The sequence below is a fragment of the Monomorium pharaonis genome, chromosome 1 (assembly GCF_013373865.1).
Source record: "Monomorium pharaonis isolate MP-MQ-018 chromosome 1, ASM1337386v2, whole genome shotgun sequence".
NCBI lineage: Eukaryota > Metazoa > Arthropoda > Insecta > Hymenoptera > Formicidae > Monomorium > Monomorium pharaonis.
Genome location: NC_050467.1, coordinates 8,798,230 through 8,822,195, shown reverse-complemented (window position 1 = coordinate 8,822,195; position 23,966 = coordinate 8,798,230). Strand labels below are relative to the sequence as shown.

At 31.9% G+C, this 23,966-nt stretch overlaps 1 protein-coding gene across 8 annotated transcripts in view; it reads left to right on the top strand.

The window, feature by feature from the left end:
• Window positions 1–23,966, top strand: part of LOC105831246 (protein phosphatase 1L) — a 264,636-nt gene that overhangs the window by 45,452 nt on the left and 195,218 nt on the right. For 7 of the 8 annotated variants that reach the window (XM_028192039.2, XM_036292225.1, XM_036292221.1 and 4 more), the window contains 2 exons: window positions 584–829; window positions 20,140–20,337. In XM_028192039.2, coding sequence (XP_028047840.1) covers window positions 584–829; window positions 20,140–20,337 — 444 coding nt within the window. The remainder of the gene's footprint in view (window positions 1–583; window positions 830–20,139; window positions 20,338–23,966) is intronic. The other variant, XM_012671246.3, reaches the window with a different exon arrangement.

Sequence of the window (23,966 nt, the reverse complement as noted above, 5' to 3'; positions counted from 1 at the left end):
GACGAGCCCCCAAAAATGTAACGTGCGCGCCGCGGAAATGAAAGACACTTTTGAACTTAAAAACCAAGCAGCTTTATTAACGCGTCCGACAAGGCTCGAGAGCGAGATTAGACTTGTTGTTGACAAACGTTGCCAAGAGCATGACAATTGACAACGCTCTTGGTAAAATCAATATATCGATCGGCTTCGGAACAGCTGAGTCGCAGTCGCGGAGTATACCGGGCGACGCTCGTAACAATAATATTACAATATTAAATTGATAATCATTGTAATATTAATGATGCTAACAAGCATTTTGTTTTCTTGTTTTCTTAAATACTGTAACAATTTTGTTATGAAAAAGTAACCAAGGATTGAACCTGAGATTTTATATTATTTTTACTTGTTATATCAAAGGCCAAGAAATTGGCCCATTTTATTCTTTTCTTTATTCTCTTTATATAAAATTTTTACCATATATAATTTGAAAGTAAGTTTTTATAATATTTATTATAAGCGTTGTGCGCTATCTTTGATATATAAAAACTTTTATCTTTTAATTTTCAATTATAAAATATAAACAATTTATAATCTTTGCCCACAGACATATGTATCACACATGAAGCTTATGTCCAAGTTTGCCGTAAACATCCCTACTGGTTTAAATACAGGGATTAACAGTCCATTGAGCTATTTCTGCAGAATTATGCGAATCTACGCTTTAAAACCGGAAGTGCTAATCTGTGGTATGATTCTGGCTATCATTTTATTTTATATACAAGCTGTGGATATCTGGAGCAGAGCGCTTCTAGGAAAAATTCAGTATACTCTAGGACGTACTACATCTAAGGTGCATATATGTTTTAAAGATATATTGTATTATATCAACGTTAGTTAATATGGGACCTCGAGACATAAGGGGGCATAACAGATATCTTTATAGAGCTGCTATAACCAAATGTGTTACAATTGATATACATACGGACAGGAATGCTTAGCCATGTAAAGTTAGCTGCGTTCCAATTTTTATGTAGAATATGTTACATATACTATAGAAATCCCGAAATGCAGGTAACTTTAGATGACCAGGTATTTTTATTTGTGTGTGTACATACATAATGATTTTTATATTAAGAGTCGACAGAAGAGATTCCGAGCGGAACAATGCGAAACTTTGGTTTTAGATGAATGGTGAAAAACAAATTCTCAAGCTTAATGTATAGGTGTATGTCCGTGTACAACACTACTGTAATCAAAAAATAAGGTAAATTTTTTATTTAAACTTTGCGGGTACTATAAAATCATGAAACTATTTTTTGTGAGTAATACTGTCTTTGACATCTATGCAGAGTTTTATGTCAATATATTCAATTGCTGCAGAGCTACACGTGTTTTTGTAAACATACAAAAGTGAGTTTTTCGATTTTTACTATGTCTGATTTTGTTGAGCAAAGAATTTGCATTAAATTTTGCTTGCGGAATGAATATTCTGCCGCGGAAACATTGCGGATGTTATAGAAGGCCTTTGGTGATAAGATTATGTCGCAAAAAAATGTTTACAAGTGGTACAAAGACTTGAAAGAAGGCCGAGAACGAGTTCAAGACGAACAGCGCCCCGGATGACCATCAACATCTACCGATGAAAGCCGCGTCAAGAAAATCAAAGATCTGGTGCTCGAAAATCGTCGATTGACAATTAGAGATCTTGCTGATGCTGCGGGCATTTCATTTGGATCAACCCAAACCATTTTAAAAGATGTTTTGTGCCTCAAACGCGTCAAATCTCGATTGGTTCCAAAAACATTCAATTTTTTGGAAAAAAACGTTGCGTTGACATCTGTGACATAATGATTTCTGACTACCAAGACGTCATGAAACGCATCATTACTGGAGATGACACTTAGATCTATGCATACGACCCGGAAACAACCGATCAATCGACCGAATATCGTGCAAAAGATGAACCAAGACCGAAAAACCCGCGCTCAAAAATGAAGGTTATGTTGACAGTTTTCTTCGATTATCGCGGTGTTGTGCATTATGAATTTTTTCCGCCAGGCCAAACTGTTAACAAGGAATATTATTTGAGTGTTATGCGCCGTTTGCGTGAAGCTATTTGTCTCAAGAGGCCAGAATTATGGGCAGACAATTCTTGGTTTTTGCATCACGATAATGTACCGTCCCACACTGCATTGATTCTTCGAGAACATTTTGCAAAAAAACTCGACCGCATATTATTTTACAACCACTGTATTCGCCTGATTTAGCACCGTGCGACTTCTGGCCGTTCAACAAACTCAAAAGACCGCTCCAGGGACACCGGTTTATTTTCGACATTTCGGGGACAGTTTATTTTTGACTTGATTGAGGAGATAAAACCCGAATCGAAGGAAGTATTAAAGGCCATCCCGGAAAGACTTTTCTGACTCTTTCGAGGATTGGAAAAAACGTTGGCATAAGTGCATTGTGTCGGACGGGAGTACTTTGAAAGCGATGAAATTGATTTGGATGAATAAATAAAGATTTTTTATTTTATAAACAAATTTACCTTATTTTTTGATCACAGTAGTACACATGCAGTTCAGTTATGTCTGCGTGCATAATATTTAGTGTTTCAACCTGCACGTGACAGACATGTAAAGTATAAGATAGACAAAAATAGAGATAATCTTTCAAGTTATTAGTCTACCTTTTGTCGTACTTAGCCTCGAAGAAGTTACATTTTTAAATAATTTTTTAATGCATTTTCTATAAAACATTGTAACTTGCTATAGATTGGATTTTATATTTTAGCTTTTAAAAATTTATAAATATGCAGATTCGTGACCAACTGTACCTACACTCGATGCTAACTACATGTTTATGAACAATTTTTTATTGACCTATTTTGTAAAAAATCGCTTTGTAGCGAACTACGGACAGTTTTACTAATTACGATTACTTATTAGTTCTTATTTATTTGTTAAGATTGTTTTTGTATTTTAACTAATACGATGAATTTATAGTTTAGGATCGAGAAGTTGGCATAGTCTCTTCTGTCGACATAGTCTCTTAATTACTAGTATTTTTTGCGGACGTGAAAATAATATATACGAAAATGAGAATGAGAGTTGTGGAATGAAGAGAATAGTATCATGCCGCATATATGCTGTTGTTGAGGGAAAATGTTTATAATACACTTCTATTTTTGAATTTGTTATCAAAACAACTTTAGAATATGTTCAGAAAAAGAATAGTTGTGATGAAGTTGTAATTCTATTAAGCCGCGCATAAAAAACACGAGTTTTTGTTACTAAATCAGGGAAACTTGAGTTTTTCCTAAATTAATAAAATTTGAGTTTTTCTTGACAATAAAACTTAAGATATCCTAAAGAATATTTTGTGGAAAGCAAAATCGATTTATTTATTTTTAATATGCTGAAACTTGTTTAACATCTATTTTTTAAACGTTTTCATACATTATGTTTTGAGTTTTTGTAACTACAAATTGAAAGTTAAACTTAAAAATCTAAAAGTTAGTAAATTAATTTGACTATAGTTTATTTTAAATAAGTTATTTTTTAATTTTGACTAGTTATTTTTAAAACATGTAAACTTTAACTTATTAATTTTTTTTAAAGTGAGATTTACCTACGTAATAAATATGATATTTCTATAATAAATGACATTTCTTGTTATTTAATAGAAAGAACTCCGCACCCAACCTAATGAAATTTAGTTTTTGACCAAATTCGTTGAAAGTGCAGCATATTATTTATTATACCCTACTGATTAAAAGTTTCACAAATGAACATAAGATCCAAAAATCACACACAAGGATTTTTGAGATGAACTTCAAAAGTTCGAGGAGTTACGAGCCTTAGTGTACTTTTTTAAATCAACTTTTATTCTTACAGGATATTCTTGCAGAGTAAGCATGATTATCACAAAATTACGTTTTTTAAAAAAAGGTATAAAAAGCGCCAAGTATACGCGCGCAAGAAACGCCCTCAGAAACATATTCTTGTACAAAATAATTTTAATTTGTTACTACAAATGTATGAAATTTAAAAAAATTGTTTCTTCCCCCAAAAACAACAGAAAATATATTTTCTCTAAAAAAAGTAAGGCTGCGTTCGGAAACATTACCCGAGTGCTCTTGAGTATCATTCCCAGTGAACACAGTAATATAGTAGCAATGTAACAGCAATGTAACCGAATATAACAGGTTACGTTACTCTGAAATTACACGTAACTTACATGTAAGTTACAATTTCCGACTCAGCAATATAACATGTTATAATTACATGTTATCTAACCGTCACACAATAGTTACAAAGAAAAATAAAATAAAATAAAAATTTTATTTTTTTTTAATTATTTTTATCAACAGCACATACTAAATTTAGGATAAATTTTTATTAATTAATTAAATTTAAATTATGTTATTTTTTATTTTATTCTTACTTGCCGCTGCTAGGTTTGAACCCGGGACCTTAGGATGACGAACCTTGTACTCTACCTGCTACGCCAATTTGACTCTTCGATATGGGTACTTGTTATTGTCTACATATACCTATATGTTATAAACTGACGCAACTATATTATTTTTTATAAAAGCAATTAAATTTTGCAAAACATTAAAAATAAATAACATTAATTTATTTACTTATTAATTTCATTGTTAAATTTATCTTTTTCCATAACCTGAATAATTTAATATGGAAATTGCGATCTATTTAGCACTAATCTTTGAAGCGTTCAAATGATTAATTAGATGGTTAACTATATAGATCATAATTCTAAGAAAAATTGAATAGTATGCATTTATTATTCTGTTTTTGTTTAGCACATGATAAATTTAGATTTTGTGCATTTTTTGTGCGCAGTAATTGTAGACAAACCGTAAATTTTGAAAACATCTTTATAATAATTTTTTTTATTATCAAATAGATCTGTCATTCAGGATGTTATAATGTTGTCTGATTTCTGAGTCAACTACGACGCATCGTTCCGTAATAACATTGATACGAACGTGTTATGTTACGATTATACAATTTTTGTTGAATAACTGTAACGCCAAAACGATGTATAACAGCTATATCACTTGCGTATAACAAATATTACGTAACAGGTTATTTCCATGTCATATAGCACCTAAACCATCCATTTTAGTTGGTGCATTTTCTTCATATCATTACTTTTGTAGAGAAAATATACTTTTGTTTTTTTGGGGAGGGGGATGATAATTTTATTAAAATTTCATGCATTTGTAGTGCCAAATTAAAATTATTTTGTACAAGAATAGGTTTTTGAAGGCGTTTCTTGGGCGCGTATGCTTGGCGCTTTTTTTAAAAAGGTAATTTTGTTGTTATTTTATTCATTTTGTAGTGTCAGATATCTCATTTCTTTTTATAATATATATGAAAATTTTTAAGACAAATTTGAAGTCCATATCGTATCAAAATTGAAGATTGAGACTGAGATTGAATTAAGGGGTTACACCAACCTAGACGGTCGAAAAACAGGCCTAACTTTGATATTTTATTCCTCCTAAACGGGTAGTGGGAATTAAATGAAATTTTGGGTGATTATTGACTTATGTTTCGACAATATAAAAAAAATTTTTTATTAAACAATGGCGACGGAAAGCAGAAATATGGCCGCTGACACACATTGAGGTTTGGAAAAACGCATTTTGCGGTGACCACTGTCCCGTCTAAACGATCTATCTGAAACAAAAAAACAAAATGGTGTTTTTAAGTTAACAGTAGTGGTTTGTCGGTGACGATCGCCGATTGTCGATTTTATCGTTTGTTACAAAATGGCGATGAGTTGAAGTTAAAATAAAAAAAAAACGAAAAATTTTTGTCCTTTTCATTTTTTTAATTTTTAATGAAGATCGATAAAAAAAAACTAGATCGTCACCGACAAAAGAATGTTTCTGAGAGTATTGTATAAAAATTTGAAAACGATCCATCGATTAGTTTTTGAGATCTGGTGGTCACCGACTTTGAAAACCATGTTTAGAGAAAAACGCGTTTAAAGTTTCAAGTTTAGTTCTACTATTGTTAATAGCCGAATTTTGCACTTTACCTCTAGTCGGCAATTCTGGGGCCATATGAGATTCCTTCCACATCAATAACAGCAGCGGTCTGTGAAGACTTCTGTTGACGGCGAGCAATCCTTTCTTCGCGCGTCGCCTTCTGCGCTCGTACTTCGGCCACATCGATGCGCGCTTGGTCTTGATTTTCGCAATATGCAGCACAATTCTTTTATTATCATTAATAAATATGCGGCAGCATCTTCATTAAATGTGTATGCAGCAATATTGGCAGCAATTTGCACAACGTGTGCACCGCTGTGCTGCACTTTTGGCGCTATGCGCCAAATCAGATTGTTCAAACTTTTGTTTTGCGTAAATCCACCGACGCATTTTTCCAGTAAATTATCACTAGAAAGTTGTTTTCAAATATTGGACGAATGGCTTTAATCACATCATCGTCCAGTGGCGATTTATGTTGCTTCAATTCGAGCACTCGAACGCTCGATCTTGTTTTACTCAACTCTCTGTAATTCCGGCATTTTTTCAGATATCAACATAAAACTTTCAGGATATATTCTCGAAACTTGAAGCTTCAAGAAAATGTAATTAAAAAAATCGAATTTTTTTTCCCGCTAGGTTGGTGTAACCCCTTAAAATGACAACCCTTAAAATTAAAAAAATAAAGTTATATTGGTTTTGGTTTTTTTTCTGATTACATTTTAATTTATTTTTAAAATATGCTTAGTACATCGTGGATTACATCATGAAGGAAAATACAGCTGTGGTTAATTTGAAGATTAGTATAACACTGTGTTATACAATCAGTATATTACACATTTTTATTTTTTTATGGAAATAAGTATTCTGAGATAAATTAATACTTTGTGTTTTAGTTTATTTTTAGTTATATTAAAAGAAAGAGGAAAAAAACACTTTATTTAAACCTAAAATAGAAGAGTAGAAAAAAGGAGTGAACAAGTAAGGAAAGAGAGGCAGAGAGGGGGGGGGGGGATAACATTGTGTAGTAATGCCTATATATACATATACGTATGTGCATATATGCATATGAACACATATGTACATATATATGCATGCGTGTGTATTTTATTACTCCCTCTATCTCTTTTTTTGTGTAAGTAATTCTTTTTCCTGAATATTGTATAATATAAATAACCTCAAAGCTTGAAGGAATTAACAGTATGGCCGACGGAATATGTTTACTTGAAGAACTAAATATAACAGTTTTTAAAAAATAATAGAATAAAGTGAACAGTAAAATAAAATAAGTAATTACTTTTCTTGGTTGTAGAATTTTTCTGTGTGTATTTAGTAATTGCCATTCTGTGCAAGCCGGATATACGGATAAAGCATACAAATTTACCGATACAGCTCTTAGTCAAATCGAAAAACTAAAAAGTAAATTTAAATACTTTGTTATTCCCAAAACAATATATAATACAATTTTTTTTCATACATTTACAAAAATTACATACATTAAAAAATTTTTATTTATAGTTAAATTGTAATTGTACTTTTATAATTATGTTTATTGTCTTTTTACAGTTATTGATGATTAATGCTTTTGGAACATATAATTATGTGTTGGTTTGTAATGGGAAACAAAAGCGTAGCTCTTATAGAATTTGTAAATGTGATCTATGACCTTAAAGTAACCTGCAAAGTTGGCAAGCTTGAGAAAGGACCCTGCACACATCTTATGGAAAAGTGTTCCCGGTCAAATTGGCTGAAAGTGAGATATAATGTACTCCATGACGTGCTGATTAAATATGTCCATAGGACCAGGGTCTGAAAATCTCTACATTTTGATATACGGAGCTTTGAATGTTGAAAATATGGCATTTTTGATTATCGTGTCTCGTAGATGATTGGGCCGTGCTATAGCTAACATACATGTATATACACTATATACAGTACTATACACTATACTACGGTACTATACACTACATGTATTTATATTGTATACACTATATACACTATATACACTATATATACTATATACATATATACATGATATACACACTATATATAGTGTATATGTACTATACACTATATATAGTGCATATGTACACTATACTACAGTACTATACACTACAAGTATATACACTATATATATAGTATGTACACTATATACACTATATACACTATATACACTATATACATATATATATGTATATACACATTATATATAATGTATATACATGTATGTTAGCTATAGCACGGCCCACCGTATCAAGGAATCCAATCATCTACGAGACACGATAATCAAAAATGCCATATTTTCAACATTCAAAGCTCCGTATATCAAAATGTAGAAGTTTTCAGACCCTGGTCCTATGGACATATTTGATCAGCACGTCATGGAGTGCATTATATCTCACTTTCAGCCAATTTGACCGGGAACACTTTTCCATAAGATGTGTGCGAGGTTCTTTCCGTAAGAGCCACGCTTTTGTTTCCCATTACAAGCCAATATGATTATATGTTCCAAGAGCATTAATTAAAACACGGGCAAAATAGATTTATTATCAATAACTGTAAAAGAATAATAAATATAAATATAAATATACAATTCCAATTTATATTATATAATATAGAATTATAAATAATGTTATTATTTAAATAGCTTATGTTAAAAGTATAATATTGAAGATATTAAGAAAATTATAAAAATTTTTTAATAACATTAAATTTATGGATAGATCAACCATTTCGTCGGCAAGCGAAATTTTACTGTTTGTGCCCCTGTGGGCAAGAAAAAAAAATTGCAATTCAAAGATATTTTGTATCTAAAAGCTTTCGGGGTCGCTGATTACGAATCAGACATCAGAATTTTAAAATTCAAAATGGCGGATCTAATATAGTGGACCGAAAATGTTTTAATTTAATTTATTTGGATAAAATTTATAATACAGGTGTTTTTGAATTACTAAATTTGGGTTTATTTTGGGTCCGCCATTTTGAATTTTGAAGTTTTGACTTTAGACCGAGTGACTCAAAAAACCCTTAGATACCAGCTTTCATAACAATCGGAACATTTTGATTATTTTGGGTCCGCCATTTTGAATTTTGGAATTTTGACTTTGGATTCGTACTCAGCGATCCAAAAAACCCCTAGATACCAGTTTTCATAATTGGAAAATTTTGATTATTTTGGATCTGCCATTTTGGATTTTGGAGTTTGGACCTTGAATTTATATTCAGCGACACAAAAAATCTTTGGATATCAATTTTCATGCAAATTGATCCAGCCAATTAAAAAACAAACAATGTGCGCCATATGGTGTCAATGCCCCCTAGGGCACACATATTTTCCGCGCCATATGGCGTCAATGCCGACGAAGTGGTTAAGAAGTAATATGATAAAAATCATAATAGGATGAATTAGAAGTTTATTTAGATTACTTCAGCTAGAAATATAACTAATACAAATTTAACTGTAAAATAGCAATAAATGTAATTAAATATAATGCTATATTAATGCAAAAAGAATGAAAAGTAAAATATGACACGTGTCATTCCATATTTGAGAAGTTGACTTGTAGTCATTTTGTAGTCTTTTGTCTTATGTATACCTCATTAATTTACAATTTACAATAAAATAAGAGAATTAGAGAATTAAAAATATAAATAAAAATTTTGAATGTGATCTTTGTAAATGTATGAAGAAAATTGTATTAATTAGAATAAATTGTTTTGGAAACAAAGTATTGAAGTACTTACTTTTTTGTTTTTGATTTAACTTGAACTAAGAACCTTATCAATATATTTCTGTGCCTTATCCATATCCGACTCGCATAGAATCCGTAGCAGTTACTAAATAAACTTTAAAAAGTACAGATGATCCTTGGCATCCATATAAACATATCTTCTATATTATAGCCTGTGACCATGTCATTGCAGTACAGCTGGGTGAATCCTGTAACTTTGTTGTAATTATGTTATTTCAGACAAGATTTTACGCTTTTTACCTATTTCAATAATCTAAAAAAAAGATTGTACAATATCTTAATTTAAGAGTCACACACTAGTATTTTTTAGAATAAAATTATAACATTTGTAACTATTCTCTCACCTGGCCTACCATAAGATAGTGACTTGAAAAACTAGAAAGCACATTCAGATAATCCTTTTCGATATGAATTGCACTGTCGATTCTCTATATAATGGTTTGGTGAATTTAAAAAGCGATGAACCTCAGTGAACTTCTTATCAACAGCATACATGGGCTTAGAAGAAAGAGAATTTTGGTGTAACAGCTAACAATTTTTAATAATAAAATTTCTTCCTATTTTCTAAATTTAAATAATAAATATAATAAATATTAATTATTAATATAAATATAAATTAATAAATATAAAGATAAATAATAAATAATAATATGATAATCTTATTAAATAGTTTGTTCTTTCTTAAATCTTTTGGAAAAGTTTCCTCAGGACAAGTTAGATCTTGTAATATTTTTTAACACAAAAAATAAACTATTCACTTTTTCCTATTATTTTTGGGAGAAAAATTACATTATTTGATACCCTCAAGGTCCATATATTCTTTCCAGCATTCTGTAAATTCTGAGCTTTGAAGTTACATCTTTCTTCTTATCATCCACTCTTTTTTTATCTATTCTTCTTTTACTTTAATTTCCAATAAAGTATTTTTTTGTATCTTTTTTTTTATGTAACTAAAAATCAGGAGACACGGTAAAGAGCACGTGACTTGCGAGCACTCGAGATTATCGGATCTCAGAAACGGCTAAACGGATCGAGTTCTAACTAGGCTCAATTGAAAGCTGAAATTGGGGTCGATTTATTAAGAAAACTATTTTTATTTTTCCTCTACGTACGCTATGAGAGGAGATATTACGACGCAAAGTCCAAATGTCAAAATTTTTCATTAAGATACGTCGTTGACTTCAGAAAAATCACTTTCATACTTTTAATACAAGAGGCGCTTGTGTGCTATGAATACGCATTAGGTTATTTAGGAATCTGTCATACCGACGAAATATAGTGGCATGAGCAGCGTTCACGTTTGCATGCTTCTTGCATGGACAACGTTTTGTTTCATGCGTAATAATGTCTAACGTTAATCATGTGCGTAATAAAATGGAACGCAGCCATTCGCATCATCACTACGGCGTTTCCCGTCAGTAAACACATTTTATAGCGGCAATATAACATGGAAGTTACAAGTAATTTAACATTGTTATTCTTGTGATATGTAGGTGCTATATGACATGGAAATAACCTGTTACGTAATATTTGTTATACGCAAGTGATATAGCTGTTATACATCGTTTTGGCGTTACAGTTATTCAACAAAAATTGTATAATTGTAACATAACACGTTCGTATCAATGTTATTACGGAACGATGCGTCGTAGTTGACTCAGAAATCAGACAACATTATAACATCCTGAATGATAGATCTATTTGATAATAAAAAAAATTATTATAAAGATAATGTTTTCAAAAATAACGGTTTGTCTACAATTACTGCGCACAAAAAATGCACAAAATTGAAATTCATCATGTGCTGAACAAAAACAGAATAATAAATGTATACTATTCAATTTTTCTTAGAATTACGATCTATATAGTTAACCATCTAATTAATCATTTGAACGCTTCAAAGATTAGTGTTAAATAGATCGCAATTTCCATCAAATTATTAAGGTTATGGAAAAAGATAAATTTAACAATGAAATTAATAAGTAAATAAATTAATGCTATTTATTTTTAATATGTTTTGCAAAATTTAATTGCTTTTATAAAAAATAATATAGTTGCGTCAGTTTATAACATATAAGTATTATATGTAGACAATAATAAGTACCCATATCGATGAGTCAAATTGGCGTAGCAGGTAGAGTACAAGGTTCGTCATCCTAAGGTCCCGGGTTCAAACCTAGCAGCGGCAAGTAAAAATAAAATAAAAAAATACATAATTTAAATTTAATTAATTAATAAAAAATTTATTCTAAATGTAGTATGTGCTGTTGATAAAAATAATTTAAAAAAAATGAAATTTGTATTTTATTTTATTTTTCTTTGTAACTGTTGTGTAACGGTTAGATAACGTGTAATTATAACATGTTATATTGCTGAGTCGGAAATTTTAACTTACATGTAAGTTACGTGTAATTTCAGAGTAACGTAACCTGTTATATTCGGTTACATTACTGTTACACTGCTGCTATATTACTGTGTTCACTGGGTTGCATCGTATGTAAAGGGTTATATGAGTCGCCAGGGATTCGCGTGAAGTGACGTGCAATGTGAGGTTATGTTATGACAGTTTGTGAAGTAATAATGCATATTGTACCGTTGTTTAATGCGGGGTCTACAATGGCAGCAGGAGTAATGGAATAGGAGTAAGAAGTAAGAAATATGAAATGATATTTGCCCATTTCGTTTACTTCCGGTTTTTAATTGATATTAATTACCCATGCATTAGTGACAAAAGGTGCTTCTTATACTTAAAACTTTTAATACTTAACCACATGCACAACTTAACCAATGTAAAATTAAATAATTGGTGAGTAAGAAGCTCAGATTTTATGCAAGGTCTACAATGTCAGCAGGAGTAATGGAGTAAGGAGTAAGAGTAACAATTAAAAACCGGGAGTAAACGAAATGGGTAAATCTCATTTCATATTTTTTACTTTTTACTCCTACTCTATTACTTCTGCTGACATTGTAGACCTTGCATTACACTGGTGTCGATGAGATAGATGAGATGTTGTGTGATATAGAATTGTGAATCAGTCAAATATTGCTGCAATTGTCAACCAATATTCACAACTATTAATTAGCTTGAATAAAACTTTAAATAAATGTTTTTAATAATACTAATTTTTATTCTTTACTTTACTAGTAATATATAAAAAAATTATAAAATCTCTCTCCCCAAGATAATACCTTTGATCATATCAAATTCAACCTAAGTGATATAATTTATAAATACTACAAAATGCATGATATCCAAACAAAATTACCTTTTTCAAAAGGGTAAAATAAGCGCGCCAAGTGTATGGTTTTTCTTTAAGGAAAAATCAAAGAATACTTTTGATAAATTTAACCTAAATGATTTTTTTATAACAAATAAAATCACAAATCCAAGATAAAACTTTTGATCAAATTCAACCTAAGTAATATATTCCTAAAATGGTATAACTTTGATTATTAAAGTAACAATTATTTTAAATAATAAATTATTGTATAATTTAATAAAAATATTAAAATTTGACCATTCAAAGCAAAGTTAAAGAATATTGGTTTTGTGTCTAATTAATAACATTTCAATTCAATCCCAATATCAATCTCTACTCTGATACAGGCTTAATGAAAAATTAAACTATGAATGCCAGCCAAAGAATAAACATCTATTTTTATAGATTAGCGCATATTTCTTCATATCATTATTTTTGTAGAAAAAAAGCTTAACACTCATTTTGTAGTGTTCACTCTTAATTGGCGCAAAATATTTACATATCATTATTTAAAAAAAAAAATTAATTAGTGTGTGGGAATACAATAATTTATTATTTAAAATAATTGTTACTTTAATAATCAAAGTTATACCATTTTAGGAATGTATATTACTTAGGTTGAATTTGATCAAAAGTTTTATTTTGGATTTGTGATTTTTTTCGTTATAAAAAAATATCACTTATTCCGATGACGCCAATCTATTAGAGTGCGTTGGTCTGCTTGGGTTTGCTTCGAGTAGACCCAGAACAGACAAAACGAACAATACTAATGACTTTTTGTGTCCGTGTCAACTTGTAAAAATATAAAATTGTAAACCATGGTGGAAGTAACAAGGTATGCTATTACCTCGAACAAATTTTTGTCACGTTCTGCGCGTCACTAAGTTTCCGCCATCTTGCAAAATTACCAAAGCAACCGATTGACGGGTTATTATAGGTTATACAGTTTTGCAGCAGTGAAACGCAATATAAAGAACAATTATCTTTAAATTCTTATTTCAATTATCTTAAAATTTTTTTCATTTTCAAAAAATACAGAAATGATTGAGAAATGGAAAATGTTTTGTAAAGAAAACTTCAATCCAAACAACGGTATGCATATAATATTGACAGATGGTAAATGGAGTTTAATAAATAATAAAATATAATAAAATTGATAAAATATATTATTTAAAATTTGTTTATCTACCTCGGGTTTGTTCCCAACATTTCCATTCTTCACAATACAAAGATCGATCTTTGTTACATAAAGATATATTTTATTACATTATATATTGTTTCTCTGTGTTTATCTGTGTTATATTTGTATTTATGTGTTTGTATTTTGTCTATTAATATATTTACTATAATTATAATTACGTACAAAAAATCTTTTATTATAATAATAACTCTTTTGCCCAAATTTACGTTTTAATATCTATTTAAATTATACAACATGGCGGAATCTTGGCTCTCTTATTGTATCAGTAGAAATGCCTGCGCAATAGCACATAGCCTGTTTTTTTTGCTGCACTGCTGCACTGGTGCAATAAATTAGAATGAGAAAAAATATATTTGTCTTACTCTAACTTGTTACTCCAGTGTAGCAGTGTAGCGAAAAAGAACAAGCCAATACCTTGGCCGGTATTCATAGTCGGATCTTATATTTAAGATCATCTTAAGTACTGTTTTAAGATGCCATTAGCTAGTCACAGAACCGTATTAGCATCTTAAGACATTGCTTGAGACGATCTTTAAATAAAATTCGACTATGAATATCAGCCCTTGTTATTTCCATCATGTCGTAAACCATCTATCGCGCAAAAAGCAAAAGTACAAATCCCCACCATCTGTCCCGGGCGACGACGACGATGACAATAACGAATTTCTTAAAAATAGTTTTACTCTTGATGCGAAACTGTAAATCGCGATATCTTTGCTCGTTAGTCACGTAGCGGAAAAATAAAAACACTTTTGTTATATAAATCGGATGCAAGCTATCCATTAAGCTTATTTAGAAATCAATCGATTCAGCTGTTATTGAGATTCGATAATCCACGGAATCTCGCAAACGGCGTTTTGCGTAAATAGATGCACGGCAGTGCATCGCGCGCGGACACTTGGCACGAGGCACTATCGTGCCTCTTGATGATTCATCATCAAAATAACTATTGAGAAATAGAGTAGGGATTGAGATATTTTTTTGAAATCGAGTTTTACTGAAGAACCACACAAATGTTGCCTAGAGTTATGGTTTTGTGATTATTAACTGTAACTAAGTCAGTGGTATTTTTATTATATTCAATTCCATTCACTTTTCCCTTGGGGGCCAAAATCGACACTTTTTAACATTCTCCTTTATGTATTGTGTACAGAATATAAAATTTTTATTTAAAGATATACGTTAAAATAGAAAAATTTTTGCAAAAAGATTTGTAATAAAATGAAAATTTTGAAATTGTAGAATATTTCGGAATTTTTATATATAAAAAATTTTAGGAAATATCTATAGATTTTCTTGCCATTCTTCTGAAAGTGTTTTAATATGACTTTTTAAATAGTTATAAAATTGAGTGGCACCCGTTTGGCCACGTCAATATTGGCCACGTCAACATTGACCACGATCCCGATTGACCACGGGGTGGATTGGCCACGTCAATATTGGTCGCGTCAATATTGGCCACGTCAATATTGCGCACGTCAATAATGGCCGCGTCATTATTGGTCACGCGTCAATATTGACCACGTCAATATTGGCTACACGTGATATTGCCCACGTCAATAATGGCCACGTCAATATTGGCCACGCGTCAATATTGACCACGTCATTATTGCCCATGCGTCAATTTTGGCCACGTCACTATTGGCCACGCGTCATTATTGCCCATGCGTCATTATTGCCCACGCGTCAATATTGCCTACGTCAATATTAATCAATTTTTTTTGTTTAGCGTGGAAAGTCGCAAACCCATGTGGTGCAAAGAAATGCTTTGCACACACACACACACACACACACACACACACACACACACACACACACACACACACACACACACACACACACACACACACACACACACACGCACGCACGCACGCGCACACGCACGCACATACGGGGGGGAGGGGGTGCAAGGAGGGTTTTCGGCCGCCTTTCCCGCAACTACCCCGTCCAAGTCGCAAACCCATATACAGTAATGAGGTGGCCAATAGTGACACGTGGTCAATAATGACGCGTGAGCAATATTGACGCGTGGCCAATAGTGACGTGGCCCATATTGACGCGTGGGCAATAATGACGTGGTTAATATTGACGCGTGGCCAATATTGACGTGGGCAATACCACGCGTGGCCAATATTAACGTGGCCAATCAAGACCGTGGCCAATATTGACGTAAACAAACGGGACGCTTCCATAAAATTAGAGATATTTTTAACAAAAATATTATTAAAAGTTTTTTAACTCATTAAGTACCAAGCAGACAGCTTTCTGTGAGTTTTCAGTGGTATTTTATGAATCTAATTATCAAAAAATTTTAAATCAACTTTTTCTTATGTAAAACTTCTTGAACTTTCAATATCCATTGTCAGAATTTCTAAAAATTACGATCTGGGCAAGTTATGTTAATTTATTTGTAAAAAGGATAATTTTTTAAACTGAAATTTTTTTTAAATCAATATTTACACATAGAAAACAGATGGAAATATTTCATAAAAGTGAAAATCTTGCGTCTATGACCATGAAGAGAACTTATAAATAAACGTGTATTTCAATTCAATATAGCGACATCCAATGTGGCTGCTAGAAGAAAAATTTATGAAATTTTTGATTTTTCCACATGTAAATATTTCTTTCAATCGTTTTATTATCCAAATTGATATTTAGGGGTTTTTGGGGTTGCTGATTGCGATTTTATTATCAGACATGTCACATTCAAGATGGCGAATTTAATGATAATGATCGAAGATATTTGAAGTTTTAAATTTATTGAAAATCAGTATATGGGGTTTTTCTGGGTCGCTGATTACGAATTTGACATCAAAATATTTAAACTTAAAATGGCGGATCCAATATGGCGGCAGAAAATTATCGAATCTCAAATTTGTTGAAAATCACTTTGAGGAATTTTGTTATTTTCCTAGTACTTTCTATATTCATGATATACATTTGAAATTTGAAAAAATACAAAGGTATAAAAAATACAAAAACAAAGAAACTGAAAAATGGAAAAAGTAAAAAAAACTGAAGTTTCTTTATTTCACCTCTCAGTGATGAAAGCTGGGCAACGACAATTTCTTGACGGCTTAGAAACCATGATTTACTAATTTTATTTTGTATGATGAACTTATCCCACATAGAAATTGGCATCCAGTGGATGTCCAATGGACGTCCATTAAACCTCCATAGATCCATGGGACGTCTATGTCCATGGTGGAAGTCAGATGGACGTCCATTAGAGGTTTAGTAAACTTCCTTAACTCCATTGGAGATTTACCTCCATGGCGGAAGTTAGATAGACGTCCATTAGGGATCCAGTAAACTTTCATGGCTCCATTGAAGATTTATCTCCATGGCGGAAGTTAGACAGACGTCCATTAAAGATCCAGTAAACGTCCATGGCTCTATTGGAGGTTTACCTCCATGGTGGAAGTTAGATAGACATCCATTAGGGATCCATTAAACATCCATAGCTCCATTGGATGTTTTCTTCCACAGTGGAAGTTAGATGGACGTCTATTAGAGATCCACTAAACTTCCATAGCTCTATGGAACATTATTTCCATGATGGAAGTTAGACAGACGTCCATTAAGGATCCATTAAACTTCCATAGCTCTATGGAACATTTACTTCCATGATGGAAGTTAGATAGACGTCCATTAGGTATCCATTAAACTTCCATAGCTGTATGGAACATTTATTTTCATGGTAGAAGTTACCCAGACAATACGCTTATCAGAATGAAAACTTTAAGAGAACTTTTTAAAGAAAACATTTAGATATCTTGGAAATGATGTCCAAATGGTAACATTTATCAGAGACGTCTACTAAGAGAGGTCTTTGAGATATCTCATGGAAGAGTTTCATTTAAGTTTCTTGAAAATGTTATCCTTATGATATCACAGCTAAATGATATCAGCTTAATATCTCATAAAAGATATCACAATGCTGTCCGATTTTTGAGCCGTTCATGCGCGTCGTAGTTGACTCAGAAATCAGACAACACTATAACATCCTGAATGAGAGATCCATTTGATATTAAGAAAAATTATCATAAAGATAATGTTTTCAAAAATAACGGTTTGTCTACAATTACTGCGCACAAAAAAATGCACAAAATCTAAATTTATTATGTACTGAATACAAAAACAAAATAATAAATGTACTATTTAATTTTTCTTAGAATATATGTGATCTATATAGTTAAAATTATCTAATTAACCATTTGAACGCTTCAAAGTATTAATGCTAAATAAATCGCAATTTCTATTAAATTATTAAGGTTATGGAAAAAGATAAATTTAACAATGAAATTAATAAGTAAATAAATTAATGCTATTTATTTTTAATATGTTTTGCAAAATTTAATTGCTTTTATAAAAAATAATATAATTGCGTCAGTTTATAACATATATGTATATGTAGACAATAACAAGTACCCATATCGATGAGTCAAATTGGCATAGCAGATAGAGTACAAGGTTTGTAATCCTAAGGTCCCGGGTTCAAAACCAGAGGCAAGTAAGAATAAAATAAAATAATATAATTTAAATTTAATTAATTAATAAAAATTTATCCTAAATTTAGTATGTACTGTTGATAAAAATAATTTAAAAGAAATAAAATTTTTATTTTAAATTTTTATTTTGTCAATCATCCATCGAGGCTCCGTGAAGCCTCTATTAATGATCCACGAAACGTCCGTAAGTCATCCATCGAGGCTCCGTGAAGACTCTGTTAATGATCTACACAACGTCTAATAGACCTCTTTGACGACCTCTATTGAAGGTCTAATAGACCACAGTGCGGAACTGTGGATTTCTAATGGCTCTATATTGGACGTCTAATGGACGTCCACTGGAAGTTTAAACTTCCATGGCAGACGTCCATTAGACGTCTACTGGAGGTTTCATTTCTATGTGGGATTTTATAGAAACAGTGCAGTATGAATGTAGCAGTTTTTCTGAACGGAGATGAGTATCAAAATTCTTCATAAATGTTTACACATGAAATTTATTACAGTTAAAAAAATTTTCTGTTGACTACACTGCAATATTTGAGTTTCTTTAATTCAACAATTCTGATGTCATATTCGTAATCACAGCGATCCCAAAAACCCTTATGATTTTCAGCAAATTTGAGATTTTAAAAATTTTCTACTGTCATTTGGATCCACCATCTTAAGTTTATATATTTTGATACCAGATTCGTTATTAACGACCCAAAAAACCCCCAGCATGTAATAATATTTAGTAAATTTTATTGATTTTAAACATTTTTGACCATTATATTGGATCTGCCATCTTGAATTTGATATGTCTAATAAGAGAATCGCAATCAGCGACTCTAAAAATTAATTTGGATTATGAAGCAATTGAAAGAAATATTTACATATGGAGAAATAAAAGATTTAATGTATTTTTTCTCTTCTAACCGCCATATTGGATCCCGCCATCTTGAATTGAAGTATACTTTTATTCCACGTATACTCACACGTATATGTGAAAGTTTATGGTCTGTGGACGCAAGATTTTTACTTCTCAGGAATATTTTCATCTGTTTTCTATGTGTAAATATTGATTAAAACAGAATTTCAGTGAAAAAATTAGCTTTTTTGTGAATAAATTAATATAGTTTTTCCAGATTGAAATTTTGAGCAATTCTGACGAAGAATATTAAAAATTCGAGAAATTTTATATTAAAAAAAGTTGGTTTAAAATTTTTTAAAGATTAGATTGGTAGTATAAATTTTATATTATAAAATACCACTGAAAAAAGTCACAGAAAATTGTCCGCTTGGGATTTAATGGGTTAAGAAGTTTTCTGAAAAAAATTATAAAGTTGCATAGAAATTATAAAAATTCTTGAACTTATAAAGATATTCTGAAAAAATTAAGTTTTTCTCTATGTTATATGTTTTTTTTGTGTAGGTGTCCACGTTGAAATTTTTAGTTAACGATTCAGTTAATGTTGGAATGAAAGTTTATTGGGAATTGAAACAAGATCACATTGCAGCATATGCTGTGCAGGGACACAGAGCTCGGATGGAGGATCGTTTTGTTGTAAACGAAGACATAAACAACACTGGAATTTCCGTATTTGCAATATTTGACGGCCATGGTGGTGAGGTATTGATTAAGTTATTTTTGTATTTTTTGTTTAAATATATATTACATGTATATACATATACATGTGGTACCCATATATGTATATTATATATATATATATTCTTTAAAAAGGTCAAGTATAAGCGCGCAAAAAATCTATTCTTACATAAAATAATTTTAATTTGGCACTACAAATGTATGAAATTTTAATAAAATAATTTTCCCCAAAAAGAACAAAAAATTAATTTTTTCTACAAAAGTAATGATATGAAGAAAATGTGCCACCTGTGAAAATCGATGTTCATACGAACTAGAACTTCTACTTTAACAAATAATTAACATTGTCCAACAAAATTTTACTTTTTTTTGTAACACAAATGCGAGTAGTCGCATTTCCGATGTATTTTTGCCTGCTGAACACGAATTCGTTGTCAAAATTTGTCTATTACGTCACAATTTTGAGAAAAATGACGTCAAACAAGTAAAGAATAACGATTTCGAGGGTTTTTTAAGACGTTATAATACCGGCACTAAATTTTTTAAACAAATTTTGTTAATATCCTTTGAAAATGTCAACTTTTAGCTTTAGAACTTTGGTTTGTTTTGATATGATTTTTTGTTTTTAAAATATAATAATTTGATTTACAGCTCTTTTTCATACATGAAAAATACATGCAAAAGTCATTTCATTCTATCTTAAGGGGTTACACCAACCTAGCGGGAAAAAAAATTCGATTTTTTTGTTATTACATTTTCTTGAAGCTTCAAGTTTCGAAAATATATCCTGAAAGTTTTATGTTGATATCTGCAAAAATGCCGGAATTACAGAGAGTTGAGTAAAACGGGATCGAGCGTTTAAGTGCTCGAATTGGAGCAATATCAATATAAATTGGAGCAATATCTCCGATGAATGGACGATGATGTGATTAAAGCCATTCGTCCAATATTTGAAAACAACTTAAAAAATTTTCGAATTTGTATCTAACTAAAAAAATTTTTTATTCCACAGTTTACAGTTTCGAGTGCTAATAATCATCGATAGAATTCTTCAGGCGGCTACCAGAACTGTCGATTACCGAAAAAAATTTTACCGCTATAGGTCTTACAAAGATTTGTCTATCAGACAAGATAAGAAAAAATTTAATGGTAATTAAATTTATTTATTATAAAACGATAGAACATTATAACTAGTGCTTCTTATAACAAGTGCTCAAAGTGTCCATCATTAGCTTCTAAACATTTATTTGCTCTATTTATGACACTTTCCGTCAAAATGGAAATATTTCTCGGTAATTGACAGTTCTATTGAAAATTTTGGTAGCCTTTTAAACAATTTTATCGATAATTATTAACATTAGAAGCATTTTTCAATTTTTAATATCAAGAAGTTAACTTCACGCATTCTCCGTCACTGACTTTCTTTTGTACCTCCGCGCTTATTGACTTATTACAATGATAAATTAAGGCAAAACTATTTACGTATTGAAAAATAGTATTAGACATTTCTTCTTAGATTTTCATTCTCTATCGCACGGTGCTAAGCAAATCCGATGCTTTTGTAACACCCGTATATAAAGATTCATAAGAAAATTTTGAAGTCCATATTACATACAATTAAAGATTGAGACTGAAATTGAAATAAAATCACAAATCAAAGTTATTTCGGTTTTGTTTTCCTTTCTGATTATATTTTAAATCATTTTCATAATAGGCCTATTACATTGTGAATTACATCGTAGAGGAAAAAACAGCTGTGTTTAATTTGAAGATTAGTATAACACTATATGTTGTATCAAATAAGTATATTACACAAAATTTTTATTTTTTTAATAGAAATAAGTATTCTGAGATAAGTTAATACTTGTGTTATGGTTTATTTTGAGTTATTATATTAAAAGAAGGAGAAAAAGAAACAATTTTTATTTAACTAAGTATAAGGAACCTCCTAAAGTACAAGGATAGAAAAAGAAAAATTGAGTGGACAAGTAAGAAGAGAGAGAGAAAGAGAGAGAGAGAGAGAGAGAGAATTAGAAATAGTTAAGAATGTTGGAAACTAGTGTTCCAGTGTACATTACGGATAGTAGTCTATGTCGCCACACACCCGGGTGGCGCTGTAGTCTCTTTCCTAGACTCACTTCCGCTTTTCGCCCCCATCTATACGAATGCACTCTTTCTTCTTGTAACGACACGCGCTATCAAATAAAGTATTCTTTTATACGGCATATCGTTTAGTTTTTTGCCCCAGTACATTCCCCTGCGGCTCTTCTTATCAGGTTATAGGCCCGGGAGATGCGAGCAAACGCATATGAGAAGTGAACATAAAGTACGTGAAATTGTAACGACAAACCGAATACCTAACCTTGAATCCAAGCGGGACAATACGCATTGAAACGCTACACAGGGAAAACTACGATACCTGGAAGATTCAAATGGAAGCACTTTTCATAAAAAATGATGCCTGGGGGCATGTAAATGGTACGATTCCCAAACCGAATCTTATTATTGGCGATGCAGCATCGGAGGCAGCCACGAGAAACGATCGTTGCCGATAACAAGGCGAAGTCGGACATTATTCTGTCCATAAGTCCTTCAGAATTAAAGCAAGTAAAAGGTTGCCATACTTCGTGGGAAGTCTGGCTCGAGGGAATATATCAGTCAAAAGGGCCCGCGCGAAAGGCCACCTTGCTTAAACAACTCATGTTGCAGAAAATGAAGGACGGGGACGACGTGCGCGAATACATAAGGCGATTTTTTGACGCCGTGGACAAGCTGAACGAGATGGACGTCAAGGTAAACAATGACTTGCTAACCATCATGCTGTTGTACAGTCTGCCAGCAAACTACGAAAACTTTCGGTGCGCAATCGAGTCGTGAGACAAACTGCCGAACCCAGAGGTGCTACGAGTCAAGATCACAGAAGAAAGTGACGCGCGGAGAAGCATCGACAATGGAAATGCAACACAGAACGCCATGGTTGTCACCAAGTTATTCAAGAAGAATTATAAGAAGAGAAATCCCCGTCGAAAGGATGAAAACACGAAGAGCGAATCCAGTAAAGACGAATCTGAGAAGTCGTTCCGATTCAAGTGTTACAAATGTCGCGAAACCGGACACAAAGCTATTGATTGCAAAAACCAACGGCAAACAAGACAGGGGAGGATGTAACTTTCTTCACATCTCCTGTTGAGACTCAAGCGCACAAGGCTTTTCCTGAAAGAACGGACGACAGTAGTGTGGTGCATAGATAGCGGATATTTCTTTCATCTGTGTCGTGACTTAAATGATTTCGTCGAGATCAAAGCAAATGAAAACGGAACGCTCAACTTAGCAAGCAGTGCGTACACAGATATAAAAGCTAAAGGTGACGCCGCATTCGAAGCAAATATCAACGGAACAAACAAGGTTATACGACTGAACGACGCACTTTACGTGCCCGACCTGCGAACAAATTTGATATCGGTCGGAAAGATCACTGATAAAGGATTTACTGTCACATTCAAGGCCAAGACGGCCGAAATAATCGACAGCAACGGGTGTGTGGCGGTGACTGCATATCAAGTTAACGGCCTTTATTACATTCGACGCCAAGACACAAACCAGTGTAAACACGCTGACCGAAGCACTGACATAAAGGACAAGTGCACCCACAA